This window comes from Ambystoma mexicanum, chromosome 9 (genome assembly GCF_040938575.1).
Source record: "Ambystoma mexicanum isolate Mex_15411 chromosome 9, UKY_AmexF1_1, whole genome shotgun sequence".
Taxonomy (NCBI): Eukaryota; Metazoa; Chordata; class Amphibia; order Caudata; family Ambystomatidae; genus Ambystoma; species Ambystoma mexicanum.
This window is the reverse complement of record NC_090931.1, coordinates 124,431,730-124,448,059: the sequence shown is the minus strand read 5'-3', so window position 1 is coordinate 124,448,059 and position 16,330 is coordinate 124,431,730. Positions and strand designations below refer to the sequence as shown.

At 49.7% G+C, this 16,330-nt stretch overlaps 1 protein-coding gene across 4 annotated transcripts in view; it reads right to left on the bottom strand.

Annotated features, from left to right (window-relative positions):
- The window catches only part of LOC138487721 (6-pyruvoyl tetrahydrobiopterin synthase-like), a 577,714-nt gene that overhangs the window by 20,848 nt on the left and 540,536 nt on the right, over nucleotides 1-16,330 (bottom strand). For 3 of the 4 annotated variants that reach the window (XM_069614268.1, XM_069614269.1, XM_069614267.1), the window contains 2 exons: nucleotides 6,586-6,665; nucleotides 504-526 (listed from right to left, as the gene is read on the bottom strand). In XM_069614268.1, coding sequence (XP_069470369.1) covers nucleotides 504-526; nucleotides 6,586-6,665 — 103 coding nt within the window. Of the gene's footprint in view, nucleotides 1-503; nucleotides 527-6,585; nucleotides 6,666-16,049; nucleotides 16,196-16,330 lie in introns of those variants that run through there. The other variant, XM_069614266.1, reaches the window with a different exon arrangement.

The following is a 16,330-nucleotide window of genomic DNA, read 5'->3' as shown; positions in this document are numbered from 1 at the left end:
TGTGCCCCTGAGGGCAGAGGACCTGTCACTGCATTCAATGACTGGGCACCTGTGAAGGCAACATTGCTTGTGACTGCAGCTATTTCCCATCCATATTTCTGATGCATTTCGCCCCCTAAGGTAATATTGAAAGATAGGCCCTGTGGGGGCGATTGGGGCTTTGAGGCAAGGTTTGTAGATTGGGTTTCATGTTTGTATGTCTTCACTTCCCTTGAATATCAGCAACACCAAAAAAGACACTGAAATCCCTCAATCCTCCCAGTGCGAAATGCTCTTATTAGCCCAGTAATCAGTACGCTGCTAAGCAGGCATCCTGAACCTGTATTTGTACACTGCACTTTTGCAACAGTGACATTTCTCAGTGCATTACCTCGTTTAAGGCAACAGTTTGCATGAACTTGCATTGCTTATCCGTATTGTTTGCATAACTATTATACATGTATTGATGTGCATTATAAAAAACTAAATGAGAAAATGTAAAAACAAAATGTAAATTCTCTTACTTGTCCTTGTATCGTCACCATAACTATTGGGAAAGAAAAAAGAAGGTCAATAAAATCCATGATTAAGCACAATGTAAGCACTACAATGGCAGAAGAATGCAATCTACAAAGAGAGTCCCAGATTAATTAAAAAGGGGGTGCAGGTGTTGAGGAAAGACAATGGTGTGGAAATAGACAACTTTGGAGGTTTCCATCATTTGGCCGAGAGCATCCTGCTAGCAGCAGAAGTGGCCCCTCGCTCAAAGATTGAACCCAAGTCAAGCCTTTGATTCCAGTATTCTAGTCTCAAACCAGAGAAAACCTGATGGCATGTGTGTGGGAAAGTTTTCTAACAGGTGACAAAATATATCAATAAGCCAAATGCACAACGAGAGGCGCAGGCACGTGACGTATAAATAGCCTGTGCTAGCATTCTAGGAAGGCTGCTCTGCCCATCCTGTCTTAGGTGCTGGGTGTGGCACTGACTCCATGCTAAAAGAGAGTATCTAGTTTACCAAAGTCCCCTGCCTCACCTTAGGATCCCACAGTGGGGTGGTCAGCGAGGCCGGCTGCTGCACCGAGCTAGTGGATGCTGAGTCCAGACAGGTATACAGGGACCCTCAGACCATCCTCGCTGGGTACAAAGTTAAAGTTGAATAGTTCCTTCGACTCACAGACTGGTAAACTGTTAATTTCCACCTGAAACTCTCAGAACTTTCACTCACAGCCTTCTCTCAACATTCCCATTACCTTCACATTCATGCATCATACAGCGATTGTTGACCTCCCTTCAGCCATCAGAATATTCAGAATGCAGTCAATTATATGATATGATATGATATGATATGATATGGCATTTGTAACAGACCTATGTGCAAGTGTTTCAAGGCACGACGAGGCAAGGAAGGGGGAACAGAGGGAGGACAGAGACAATGATCTTACTAGGCCAAGTGACATTGAGAGCGCGCAAGTGCAGGCAAGGGCGAGGGGAAAAGTGCCAGGGGAAAAGGGGATGGGGCGGTGCTGTACATGGGATCAAATCAATAACAAGAAGTGCGGCCAGCAGGTGGCAGGTGCAAGGGTAAGTGCAGATAACTGGTGTCCAAAAGTGCAGGTAGGGAGACTGTAGGGTTACAGATGCATACCCAAGTGCAAGGGTTGCCGGGACGCAGTGTGGGTGTGCAACTGGGCAGGCAGGGACCTGCTCCAAAATCAGAGGGTAACCAGGTGACCAGTGCAGTATCAGGCAGGAATGCAACAGCAGAGAGGAAGAGAGAAGGCCAAAGCAAAGAGGAAGGTCTTGAGGTGATTCTGTAACCAGAGATGGTTCTCCCCAAGTTTCAGAGAGGCAGGAAGGCTGTTTCAGATGGAGATCCCAGCCCAAGAGAGAGATCTACCACCAACTCATTGCTTGGAGAAGCGACTGACCCTGAAGGAGTTGGATGAGCTCAAGTAGGAAGATATTTGTGAAGGGAGAAGTGAAGGTGTTGAGGACACAGGCCCCAGAAGGCCTTGTGGACAATGCAGAGGGTCTTGAACTTAATCCTCGCAGCCACTGGGAGCCAATGCAGAGATTTCAGTGCTGGAGAGATACGATCCCTGGGCTTGAGGCCAAGGACAATTCTCACAGTCCTGATCTGGTAAGTTGCAGAGGGTCGGAGAGTAGAATAAGGTATACATACTGATATTGGCTGCATCCTATGTAAACTGACTTACATAAACTGAATAGATATACTGACTTCAGAAGCATCCAGGAAAACAACAGAAAGCATTTCACTGCATTACAAAAACAGTTTCAAAGCAAGATATCTTTCAAAAAGACACTCCAACATCATCTAACACAACAAAGTAAAAGCTGAGACATGGAACACAGCTTTCCCTTTTGTAGAGAAGAACTTTCACTTTAATATTGTGCTTAAAGTAGCTCATGAGAAAAAGACAACCTAATTATTTAAATAGTATAAACTAAAACCGAATATAACTTACTGGCTCATTTTGTGTACTTTGCTCTTTATTATGTACCGGGGGAGTGACATGGCACACCCCCATTGCAATTTCCAGGCTGCACCTGACAGACGTGGCCCAGACACAAAAATGACCCTCCCCTCTCCCCAACTCCTTCCCTTCATTTGGAGGGGGTGAAGGCCCAACTCCCAGTGCCACTCTCATTGTCCCCACTGCTTTGCTCGTTAGGGTGGGTAGGGCAGGTGGCACCCCGTTCACCACTGCCTGCAGCCTTCGCCAGGCCCCACCTGGCAGACATGACCCACTGCCAATTAATCCATGCCCCTTCCTCCTCATTACACGTGGACTGGGCTTCTGGGAACTCTTCAGTTTATTTCATTAGGGACATAACAGCTTTATAGACCTTGTCCTTGGGCCATACCCGGAATTAAGGGCCCTGAAGACCTTGTAAAATGCCCTTTCTGACCTCGGGTCTATAACCTGGTCTTCTCCCTCCTTCCCTGCAGCTCTCTGGCCGGCCTCTCTTGGCCCTCTTCCTGCTCCTACCTGCAAGGCAAAAAAGCTCAGGGTTATCTTCGACTCCACACTCTCCTTCTCTCCTCATATATCTGACGTCTCTAAGAAGTCACACTACCAGCTGCACCTCCTCAGAGGTATTCTTCCCTTCCTCTCCTTCCCCCAGAAGCTCACTGTCTCACGAGCCCTGGTTCTCTCAAAGCTGGACTACTGTAACAGTCTCTATCTTATTGTGCCTGCCTCCACTCGCCGCCCTCTGCAACTCACCCAGAAAAGAAGCCCAGGGACCGTATCTCTCCAGGACTGAAGTCTCTACACTGGCTCCCAGTGGCTGCGAGGATAAAGTTCAAAACCCTCTGCATTGTCCACAAGGCCTTCTGGGGCCTGGAGCCTAAATACCTTCAACTTTCTCTTCCTAAATATCTTCCTTCCCGAGCCCTTTGCTCATCCGTCTCCAACTCCCTCAGGGTCAGCCGCTTCTCGAAGCAACGAGATGGGGGTAGATCACTCTCCTTGGCAAGGGCCTCCCTCTGGAACAGCCTTCCTGCCTCCCTGAAACTTGAGGAGAACCATCTCCGGTTCCGGAAGCACCTCAAAACCTTCCTCTTTGCTTCTACTTTCTCTCTCCCTCTCCACTGCTAATTCTTCGCTGAATCTGCACCGAATCTGCAACTGGACCACTCTCGCCGACCTCGGTCCTGGGCCCAGCCACTCTCCACTTGCACTGCCTCCCTGGCAACCCCTGCACTGCGGGACTGTCTCTGTATCCCTACAGCCCGCGCTCCCAGCACTTGTCTGCACCTACCTTGCACTTGCCACCAGCTGGCCCTTTATTTATTTTATTCCACTTACCTTGTACTGCACTTCCCCCCTCTCCTCCCCTTGCACTTCTCCCTTCCCCCTACCCCTGCACTTGCGCGATCTGAATGACACCTGGCCTAGTAGGATCGTTGTCTGTCTTCCCCTTGTTCCCCCCTCCCTGCCTCGTCGCGCCTTGAAACACTTGAAACACTTGTGTATAGGCGCGTTACAAATGCCATATCATATAATATCATATCAGGGCCCATACCTCCAGTTATGGCCCTTGGGCTAGATCTATAAAAGGTAATTAGACTAGCATGTTTTACTACACGACCACAACTCCTAAACCTTTATTGCTATTAGGACTTTGGGCTAATTGCCTTATGGACCGAGGCAAAGCTTTGGTCCATAACTTGGGAGCGGATCACAATAATGAACGCCCTCTCCCCCCAGTCTACAGACCATATTTTAAAAAATCAAGATATAGGGCATTTATTTGCTGTTAAGCCATTAAGAGAGCCCATCTGGGCAGTCCATCAATTGTTTGATGCACACCTTACAACCAACAACACAAACACTTAAATTGGGAATTCTCTTCATGGTTGATCCTTGTGACTTGTTATATATTTAATTATTTATTTGTAATGAACCGGGAGCCCGCAGGCATCAGGGCGCACATGCACACGAAGACAACAAAAAAAGAAAACCGGACAGAGTAAAGGAGAGCGGTCATAGAGCTTCTGAATCCACTACTTCAAAAGTATGGTCTTGAGAGTTTTCCTAAAAGGGAGCAGAATGTCCACCAGTCTCAGATCCTGTGGAAGAGAATTCCACAGCTGGGCGGCCGGACTGGGAAGGAATGACCAAGATCGCTCGCCCTTTTGAAGATCGGCAGGAGATCAGGGCCAGATCCGATCAGCTTAGTCGTCTTCTGCGTGAGTAGTGAGTCGCCGCAGATTTAAGATAAGAGGGGGCGTTGCTAAGTGACAACGGTGGACAATGCTACATGTTTTGAAATTGAATACGATCCTGTATGGACAGCCAGTGCAGATCTTTCCGATGTTTTGAAATGTGTTCCTTCCATGGACATTTTTTTATGATTCGCACCACGTCGTTCTGAATTTGCTGACATCTTCTTAGACTGGTGTTGTTTGCACAAAGAAGTAGCGCATTACAGTAGTCTAGTCTTGATAGGACGGTGGCACGACTGAGGGTGGCAGCATTTTATTTGGTGAGAAATGGCCTTATATTTCTGAGACTTTTGACATGAGATTGGAATATGAGGATCTCATTAATAAATGTGTAGTGTAATTTAGGGTGTCAATGCTCTATGACATCAAAGGCAGTTTGTGGTTTAAAAGCGAGCATTTTAAAGCCTTTCTTGCATATTTGACTCCCCATCTCTGGGAGATATAATAGTGGCTGCTCTGTTGTGCAAGAAGCTTAATTTCTTACCCTTCAGGTGTCCATTTTCCAGGTCACTGGGAGCACAATGCAAAGCTTCTCCCAATTATTTACAGAGAGAAAGGCTGGACCTGACATTGCAGAAACCCACACAGGTTAAATATATAAATATATGTATTCTGGGGAGATAGATATATTTTAACTATCACCATAATTTAGTTTTAGAAACTATTTTCAAAACGTCCACTTAAACTTTAAAGTTTTCAACAGCTCCATAAAGTGTACCCATTGAGGCACTTCCATTTGAAGGAAACCTTTTAAATGACTTTTAAACCTTGATGGCGGGTGTCAGTGTTATTCCATGGGTAGTTTGTAGAAAACGCTGCAGCTTTTGTCATCCGAAGAAAACAAAGTTTGACTTTAATTCCGTGCCAGGGTCTGTCAGCTAAAGGACACATGGGCCTCGTTCTGTATGTCCCACAAATCATTAAAGAAGGTGTTAGGTCAGGGGTACATGTATCATGGTTGTCAACAACGTTTCTAATGATCTGTGGTAATTTCGGTTCATTCTGGAGGCGGGTGCGGGGGCACTAAATCCACAACCTGAATTCCTCATGCTTCCCTTTTCCTCTGTCAGCGGCCCTCGAGGCCTGGAGTTGGACATCCCAACACCAGCATGTATTTTCTTGCTGGCATTAAACTAATGGTGACACATGGACACTTGGACCTGGTCAAAGCAGGGGGTCTCCATTGAGATGGTATCTGGCCATTTCATCTAAAACATTACCATCGAATGCCATTCCATCAACAAAATTGCTTTGGAAAAATGTGCATTGAATGCATGTTTTTTCAAGGTAAAGGTTTTAGTGTTATTTATAATGGGTTTTAAATGGTAAAAAACAGGGTGATCGGGGGCCCATTTCTTTTTTAAAAGGAAAAAGCATACATTAGATGGTAATTTTTTTGATGCATTTTTTTTAGATGGAATGGTCATTCGATGGTAAAAATTCGCTGGAAGTACCATGAACCCATTGTGATACATTGTAAAAGATCTATATTCCAACCAATGCCATACAAGCACATTTGCTTTACACCTGCATGGAAATATCACACAGGTGTTAAACAAGGTGCTTTAGCATGTGAGTGGAAATGAAGAGGAGGGCGCGTATTCCCCTCCTGTCCCCCATGCTACCTGCAGAAGATTTATTAAATGTCCCTGAGCAGTGAAACACATGTAACGCCACGTGTAAGCATTTTACAGCACATGTTTACACATACCTTAAGACACCACCGTTTTTCAAATTAACATTTATGTGATGTGTAGGAAAAGACTCCCCCAAAAAGGCACAGCATTAATCAAGATTACATGCAAACAGGTTTCACTGTATTGTTTAATTTGCTTTCTCGTGTCCCTCACCTTTATAAGTGTGTCCATGACCATTGGGATTGTTGCAAATACCATACATTTTCTTGTTTTCTTCATCGCTCAAGGTTTTACTGTTCAAAAAATGACAAAACTGTGTTTTAAAGACTGTAGTAGATTTCTCAAAACAAAGCTCTTGTTCATGCCTTTGCTTCTGCTTGACTGTGCATGCTGTTATATAAATGCATGACCGTGTTATAATCCACTGCCCTTATATTTCAGAATTGCATGTAGAACACCATTGGGCTAGGGCTCAATTGGCCATTGCCTTAAGCAGACTTCACTTGGCATGAAGTATATTTCATTTATGTGGTTAATGGCATCACTGTCAAGGAAATTGTGATGAATATAGGTGTCATTGTGAACAGCATATGACATATAGGCTATTCAAAAAACGTGATCAATATTGTGGCAATAAGCCACGAGGTGGCGGGCCAATACCGCGCCAGGTAATGCGCCCGGGCGAGTTATAGGCCCGAGCGAAGCGAAGGCCTTAACGATGCCCCGGGGGCATCACCTCAGGCGGTATTGGCCCGCCACCGAGTGGCTTATTGCCATTAGTACCCCGGCCCGTTAGACCGGGCTACTAATTGCTTTTTTTTCTGTTGAACAGAAAAAAAATAATAATAAACGCTAAAAAATGGCCGCTGCAATGGAAAGGTTAAACGTAGTCCGTTTTCCCTTTCCATGGCAGCCATCGGGAGGGGACGCGCTGGGAACAGAAGTGTTCCCAGCGCGTTCGCCTCCAAGACCAGAGAAAAAAAAGAAGGTAAGTGGGGTCAGGAGGGGATGGAGAGGAAGAAAAAAAAACAAAAAAAGAACTTACCGATGTCTCCGGCGGGGGATGATGGAAGCCTTCAGCTGTGTGGAGGCTTGGAGCGAGTCTCCACACGGCTGGAGGTTTCCATCGTCCCCCGCCGCAGACCGCGGAATAGAAGGTAAGTGGGGTGGGGAGGGAGGAGGGAGGAGGGAGGAAAGGCTGGGGAAAAAAAACAAATCTTACCTGAGTCCCCGGCGGGGGACGAAGGAAGCCTCCAGCCATGGGGAGGCTCGGAGCGGGGATGGCCCCGCTTCGAGCCTTCTCATTGGCTGAGGGGCTGCCACGCCCCCCGCTGAGGACAAGGTGGCTGGAATCCAGGCCGAGAATCGAAGGATTCTCGGCCGGGTAATGACCCGGCGAGAGCCAATCAGAATGCTTGTTGCATTCTGATTGTCTCTCGCCGGGTACTAATGCATTTTATATCAACAGGCAGTGCAGAAGATGAGCATATAGATATTTAAAGACATGCGGCCTGAGTCATTGAATTTTTTTCACGGTGCAAAGTGACTCTGTATTACACAAATGCAGTTTGCACTGTTTCATGAATCAGGGTGTTTGTTTGCAGTGCAAAGTCATTTTGCACCAGTGAAAAGTCACTTTGCACTATGCTAATAATTCCATGAATCAGGCCGTTAATGAGCTGTAACTCATGATCTAAACCATTACGAAGACAGAAAGACAACTGGAACTCTTCCTTCTAAGAGAATACAGACACACTCAGGTGGGATTCAAGAAGCATCTATTACTTGGTTACTTTTTATGTGGTATTCAAACACGCAAAGAAAATCTAATAACCACCAATACATCACAAGTCATGTGCAGCCATTAAGAGGATTGTGATGCACTGTCACACATATGAAAGAAATGTATGCTAGATGTCTTGTTCATCAAAGTCTTTCAATGTCAGAAAACCTTTTCACATCTATATTTACACATTGAAACTAGGACATCATAAAACATATATCATTGGACAACTGTGGAATAAATAACACAGCAACGATTCAAAAACTAACATTATAAACACAATATCAAAGCAAAACATAGCTCTAGTCAATGTGGTTATGTGTGGTTACAATAGGAAAACAGTCAATGCACTCAACATGTTTCTGTCATTACATTAGGACATTCTTCAGTGCAATAACATTATGTTTATCAGGGCTGGTGAAAACTACACACGTTCTTTACATCCACTTGTAGAGTTGTGTCAATAGTAAAATAGTATAAAATGTATAGCTTATTATTTTTAAAAAAAGCAAAAGTGTTGGGATTCCGAACAGAAGAGGAGAACTTCGGGATATAGGATTCCCAAATTTAGTGCAAAATAACAATTTTCAGAAATGTAGACCATGGAGAAAAAGGATTTCATATTTGCAGGCATGGCGTATTGGACGGAATTGTATGTAAATTGCATTTGATGAAATGGTGATTATCTTCTGATCAAAATAGAAACATCTAAGATACTCTGGCTTCCATTGCCACCAGAAAAAGAAAACGCTCTTGAATCACCTGCACAATTGCGTTCTCTGTGTGGACGTCATTCATCAGAGCTTCATTTGGCGAGACCAGCAGGTCCAAGAATAACAGACACACAGACCTTGCTCCGGCTATGCTTAACGTGTAAACACTATTTTGCACATATTTTCCCCTGGATTGCTTGCATTTTAGATTTAGGAAGTTATTGATGCGCTGGAAGCCTGCTATTATGGCTATTGGTGTCAATCGATCAAGGCTACTCATATGTAGCCAGAGAGATGTGTTGGACTACAAATCCCATGATCTTTTCTCACTGACTACGGATATTGAGAGGTGCCATCCAAAACATCTTCTGAGTCACATAAAGAGTATGTAAGCAACTACTGAGAGTGACCCAGGGGTATACTGGGGCAAATATCATGTACAAACAAAGAACCCCTAAAGGTAATCACGGATACCGCACAAGGCATGTACAGTCATTAAGACGATCGTGATGTACTGTCAAAACAAGACAACATATACCTCCCTAGCAGCTTAAAATGGCGACCTACCAGGAAAACAAGGAAACCCGGAAACATGCTAGTATCTTGATAGTATCACAGAAGCCGAGGAGAACATACAAAATCCACGGTAAACCTGCAATTCCCTACACTGCTGTGCAGGCGGCGCACCACACCAGAATATCAGCTGACACAGTGAAGAGACTCAAACACAAGCACCTGATGCCCAGTGCATGGCCAGAGATCCCAGGATAATGACAGCTGGGAACAGACTCACCTGCAAAGCAGGAGGTGATCAGATGTGTCGAAATCCCCACCTGGGAACTGTCCAAAGCACAATAAACCTCCTCACTCCTCTCCAAGAATGAGGAAACGAGAGTCTGCACCCAGGGGGGAAACCCAAGTAATGATCCCAGAATTGATGCTAAAGACCAGAGCGGGCGGCAAAGGCAGCAGAACACCATTCAGCTCGTGGCACCCTCAAGGACCTCTGCAATACTTGTGGCTTTGCAAAGCTATCTCAAGGCTTGTGTGTCTATAAGTCATATCTCGTCATTACATTGACAGAGGGTGTGGGGGGCAATGGAGGGTTTAGTTACGTGGGCGCGTGTGAGAGGGAGAGAGAGGTGGTAGGGTGCTGTATACCAGATAATAAGCAGAGAAAGGGAGAGAAAGAGAGAAAGAAAAGCGAGAGAGAGAGAAAACGTACAGATAAGGGGTACCCTGCCTAAGGTGTCATGCTGTCCTGGTGTCTGAAACATAAAGCTTCATGTGAGTTGCAGGCATATGTGGCATCAGGCATATGAAAGCAGGCCAGGAGGGTATTCAAGCGGTTCAGGTGGGGAGGCCTCACTGATTAGTTGGGCAAGGTGCCCAGAGACGGTTTTTGTGCAAATAACATCGAGACATGCAAAGAAGCTGTGGGATGCTGTGTACCCGCCGGAGGAGACATGTAAATGAGAGGAAGCAGTGGGAAGCTGTGTACCCGCCGGAGGAGACATGCAAGGAAGCTGTGGGATACTGTGTCCCCGCCGCAGGAGACATGCAAAGAAGCTCTGGGATGCTGTGTACCCGCTGGAGGAGACATGCAAAGAAGCTCTGGGATGCTGTGTACCCGCCAGAGGAGACATGCGAATGCGAGGAAGCTGTGGGATGCTGTGTCCCCAATGCAGGAGACATGCAAAGAAGCTGTGGGATGCTGTGTACCCGCTGGAGGAGACATGCAAAGAAGCTGTCGGATACTGTGTCCACGCCTCAGGAGACATGCAAAGAAGCTGTGGGATGCCGTGTACCTGCCGAAGGAGACATGCGAATGCGAGGAAGCTGTGGGATGCTGTGTACCCGCCGGAGGAGACATGCAAGGAAGCTGTGGGATACTGTGTCCCCGCGGCAGGAGACATGCAAAGAAGCTGTGGGATGCTGTGTACCCACTGGAGGAGACATGCAAAGAAGTTGTGGGGTGCTGTGTACCCGCCGCAGGAGACATGCAAGGTAGCTGTGGGATACTGTGTCCCCACCGCAGGAGACATGCAAGGAAGCTGTGGGATGCTGTGTACCCGCTGGAGGAGACATGCAAAGAAGCTGTGGGATGCTGTGTACCCGCCGGAGGAGACATGTAAGGAAGCTGTGGGATGCTGTCTACCACATGCGAAGAAGCTGTGGGATGCTCTGTACCCGCCGGAGGAGACCTGCGAGGAATCTGTGGGATGCTGTGTCCCCACCGGAGGAGACATGCGGAGACCCACCGGAGGAGACATGCGAAGAAGCTGTGGGATGCTGTGTGCCCACCGGAGGAGACGTGCCAAGAAGCTGTGGGGTGCTGTGTACCCACCGGAGGAGTGCAAAGAAGCTGTGGGGTGCTGTGTACCCACCAGAGGATACATGTGAAGAAGCTGTGGGGTGCTGTGTACCCGCCGGGGAGACATGTTAGGAAGCTGTGGGGTGCTGTGTACCCACCGGAGGAGACATGCGAGGAAGCTGTGGGGTGCTGTGTACCCGGTGGAGGAGACATGCGAGGAAGCTGTGGGATGCTGTGTACCCACTGTAGGAGACATGCAAAGAAGCTGTGGGATGGTGTGTCCCCACTGGAGGAGACATGCAAAGAAGCTGTGGGATGCTGTGTACCCGCTGGAGGAGACATGCAAAGAAGCTGTGGGATGCTGTGTACCCGCCGGAGGAGACATGTAAGGAAGCTGTGGGATGCTGTGTCCCCGCTGCAGGAGACATGCAAAGAAGCTGTGCGATGCTGTGTACCCGCCGCAGGAGACATGCAAGGTAGCTGTGGGATACTGTGTCCCCACCGCAGGAGACATGCAAGGAAGCTGTGGGATGCTGTGTACCCGCTGGAGGAGACATGCAAAGAAGCTGTGGGATGCTGTGTACCCGCCGGAGGAGACATGTAAGGAAGCTGTGGGATGCTGTCTACCACATGCGAAGAAGCTGTGGGATGCTCTGTACCCGCCGGAGGAGACCTGCGAGGAATCTGTGGGATGCTGTGTCCCCACCGGAGGAGACATGCGGAGACCCACCGGAGGAGACATGCGAAGAAGCTGTGGGATGCTGTGTGCCCACCGGAGGAGACGTGCCAAGAAGCTGTGGGGTGCTGTGTACCCACCGGAGGAGTGCAAAGAAGCTGTGGGGTGCTGTGTACCCACCAGAGGATACATGTGAAGAAGCTGTGGGGTGCTGTGTACCCGCCGGGGAGACATGTTAGGAAGCTGTGGGGTGCTGTGTACCCACCGGAGGAGACATGCGAGGAAGCTGTGGGGTGCTGTGTACCCGGTGGAGGAGACATGCGAGGAAGCTGTGGGATGCTGTGTACCCACTGTAGGAGACATGCAAAGAAGCTGTGGGATGGTGTGTCCCCACTGGAGGAGACATGCAAAGAAGCTGTGGGATGCTGTGTACCCGCTGGAGGAGACATGCAAAGAAGCTGTGGGATGCTGTGTACCCGCCGGAGGAGACATGTAAGGAAGCTGTGGGATGCTGTGTCCCCGCTGCAGGAGACATGCAAAGAAGCTGTGCGATGCTGTGTACCCGCTGGAGGAGACATGCAAAGAAGCTGTGTGATGCTGTCTACCACATGCGAAGAAGCTGTGGGATGCTCTGTACCCGCCGGAGGAGACCTGCGAGGAAGCTGTGGGATGCTGTGTCCCCACCGGAGGAGACATGCGAAGACCCACCGGAGGAGACATGCGAAGAAGCTGTGGGATGCTGTGTGCCCACCGGAGGAGACGTGCCAAGAAGCTGTGGGGTGCTGTGTACCCACCGGAGGAGTGCTAAGAAGCTGTGGGGTGCTGTGTACCCGCCGGGGAGACATGTTAGGAAGCTGTGGGGTGCTGTGTACCCTCTGGAGGAGACATGCGAGGAAGCTGTGGGGTGCTGTGTACCCACTGTAGGAGACATGCAAAGAAGCTGTGGGATGGTGTGTACCCGCCGGAGGAGACATGCAAGGAAGCTGTGGGATGCTGTGTACACGCCAGAGGAGACATGCGAGGAAGCTGTGGGGTGCTGTGTACCCGCTGGAGGAGACATGCGAGGAAGCTGTGGGATGCTGTGTACCCGCCGGAGGAGACATGCGAGGAAGCTGTGGGCTACTGTGTACCCACGGGAGGAGACATGCGAGGAAGCTGTGGGGTGCTGTGTACCCACCGGAGGAGACATGCGGGGAAGCTGTGGGATACTGTGTACCCACCGGAGGAGACATGCGAGGAAGCTGTGGGGTGCTGTGTACCCGCCGGGGCGACATGCAAAGAAGCTGTGGGATACTGTGTACCCACCGGAGGAGACATGCAAAGAAGCTGTCGGATACAGTGTCCACGCCACAGGAGACATGCAAAGAAGCTGTGGGATGCTGTGTACCTGCCGAAGGAGACATGCGAATGCGAGGAAGCTGTGGGATGGTGTGTACCCGCCGGAGGAGACATGCAAGGAAGCTGTGGGATACTGTGTCCCCGCGGCAGGAGACATGCAAAGAAGCTGTGGGATGCTGTGTACCCACTGGAGGAGACATGCAAAGAAGTTGTGGGGTGCTGTGTACCCGCCGTAGGAGACATGCAAGGTAGCTGTGGGATACTGTGTCCCCACCGCAGGAGACATGCAAAGAAGCTGTGGGATGCTGTGTACCCGCTGGAGGAGACATGCAAAGAAGCTGTGGGATGCTGTGTACCTGCCGGAGGAGACATGTAAGGAAGCTGTGGGATGCTGTGTCCCCGCCGCAGGAGACATGCAAAGAAGCTGTGCGATGCTGTGTACCCGCTGGAGGAGACATGCAAAGAAGCTGTGGGATGCTGTCTACCACATGCGAAGAAGCTGTGGGATGCTCTGTACCCGCCGGAGGAGACCTGCGAGGAAGCTGTGGGATGCTGTGTCCCCACCGGAGGAGACATACGAAGACCCACCGGAGGAGACATGCGAAGAAGCTGTGGGATGCTGTGTGCCCACCGGAGGAGACGTGCCAAGAAGCTGTGGGGTGCTGTGTACCCACCGGAGGAGTGCAAAGAAGCTTTGGGGTGCTGTGTACCCGCCGGGGAGACATGTTAGGAAGCTGTGGGGTGCTGTGGACTTGCCGGAGGAGACATGCAAGGAAGCTGTGGGGTGCTGTGTACACGCCAGAGGAGACATGCGAGGAAGCTGTGGGATGCTGTGTACACGCCAGAGGAGAATTGCGAGGAAGCTGTGGGGTGCTGTGTACCCGCCGGAGGAGACATGCGAGGAAGCTGTGGGATACTGTGTACCCACCGGAGGAGACATGCGAGGAAGCTGTGGGGTGCTGTGTACCCGCCGGGGCGACATGCGAGGAAGATGGGGGATACTGTGTACCCACCAGAGGAGACATGCGAGGAAGCTGTGGGGTGCTGTGTACCCGCCGGGGAGACATGCAAGGAAGCTGTGGGGTGCTGTGTACACGCCAGAGGAGACATGCGAGGAAGCTGTGGGGCGCTGTGTACACGCCAGAGGAGACATGCGAGGAAGCTGTGGGATGCTGTGTACACGCCAGAGGAGAATTGCGAGGAAGCTGTGGGATGCTGTGTACACGCCAGAGGAGAATTGCGAGGAAGCTGTGGGGTGCTGTGTACCCGCCGGAGGAGACATGCGAGGAAGCTGTGGGATACTGTGTACCCACCGGAGGAGACATGCGAGGAAGCTGTGGGGTGCTGTGTACCCGCCGGGGCGACATGCGAGGAAGATGGGGGATACTGTGTACCCACCAGAGGAGACATGCGAGGAAGCTGTGGGGTGCTGTGTACCCGCCGGGGAGACATGCAAGGAAGCTGTGGGGTGCTGTGTACACGCCAGAGGAGACATGCGAGGAAGCTGTGGGGCGCTGTGTACACGCCAGAGGAGACATGCGAGGAAGCTGTGGGATGCTGTGTACACGCCAGAGGAGAATTGCGAGGAAGCTGTGGGATGCTGTGTACACGCCAGAGGAGAATTGCGAGGAAGCTGTGGGGTGCTGTGTACCCGCCGGAGGAAACATGCGAGGAAGCTGTGGGATGCTGTGTACCCGCCAGAGGAGACATGCGAGGAAGCTGTGGGATGCTGTGTACCCGCCAGAGATGAGAGGGTGAGAGAATTCACGACCTGTTAACCTCACTGCCGCCCGGCATTAAACAGCAGGGCCCGCGCTCCCTGAAAGTGAGAGTCTGCTTAGGACAGAGCAGGGAGAGCAGGGGGCCGGGGGGCTTCATGATACGTGTAACCATTGCTGCTTGTGTTTTAGAATTGCCATATTTTAGTTTAAGGATGCTGCTCCTCTCAGTCTACGTTTTATATTGGAAGCCTATAATGTTTGTGCTGCTATTGTATTGTACTGTAGTGTGTTATATTGCAGTGGAGTTTCCTGCACAACAAAGTGAAAGGTGGTGATGCAAAAAGAGAGGATACGAAAGAGTACAAAAGAAAAAGGGAGAATAAGAATGGCAATGCCATAGAGGAGACACAGAGGGGAATCCAGCGAGAGAGCGAGAGGAGCGAGAGAAGGAGAGACAGGGAGAGAGAGGAGAGAGAAGGAGAGACAGAGAGAGAGAGGAGAGAGAAGGAGAGACAGAGAGAGAGAGAGAGAGAGAGAGATGAACAACGGAGAGAGAAGGCGAGACAGAGAGGAATCCAAATAGAGAGAGTGAGAGAGAGTGTGAGAGAGAGGAGAGAGAGGCAGAGAGAGAAGGTGAGACAGATAGAGAGAGAGAGAGAGAGAGAGAGAGAGAGAGAGAGAGAAGGTCAGAGAGATTTGAATGGGGAGATAGAGAAGGAAAGAGATGGCAACAGATGGAAAGTAGAGAGCTAAAAAATAAAAGAAAACAAGAGAGTGCTGCATAGGGGAGATGGAGGATAACAAGGGAGATGGGGACGGAAAGAGAGGGATGAAACGAGGAAGGCGGGATAAGTAGCGGCAGAAAGCGAAAGAGAGAAAGAGAGCGAGCAGGAGTGAGGCATGAAGATGGAGATGGAGACAGCGAGAGGGGTCTGATATTTAGTTGGAAAAAGAAAGAGAGAGGGAGAGATAGAAAACGAGACAGTGATAGAGAAACTGCAAGAGAGAGGAAGAGGGAGAAGGGATGAGGGAGAGCGAGAGAGTGCAGCACAGTGGGCGAGAGGAGAGAGGGAGAGAGTGCGAAAGGGGGAAAGAGCAGGTTGATGCGCAAAGCACATGTACTCTGCATTACCTGTTCAGCCTGTGGCCAGCAGAGAAGGTGAGCGGGTAGGACAGGGTCAGAGCCCCCCGCCTTGGTCCTGTTCTCATGTCCTTCGCTGGGTCGGCCAAGCAGGGCTCCAGGGAAGCGTTTGCGTTATTCATGGTGGTGTGGTGTGGATGCAGGAAAGGACTGCGAGGGATCCTTTTATACACACGTAGCGTGCCATGCCTGCGTCACTGGGACCATTCCTAATGTGTGGAACTGGCCTTCCTCTTCACGTGCTGGAGCATGTCAATGGGCGCCGTTCTGCA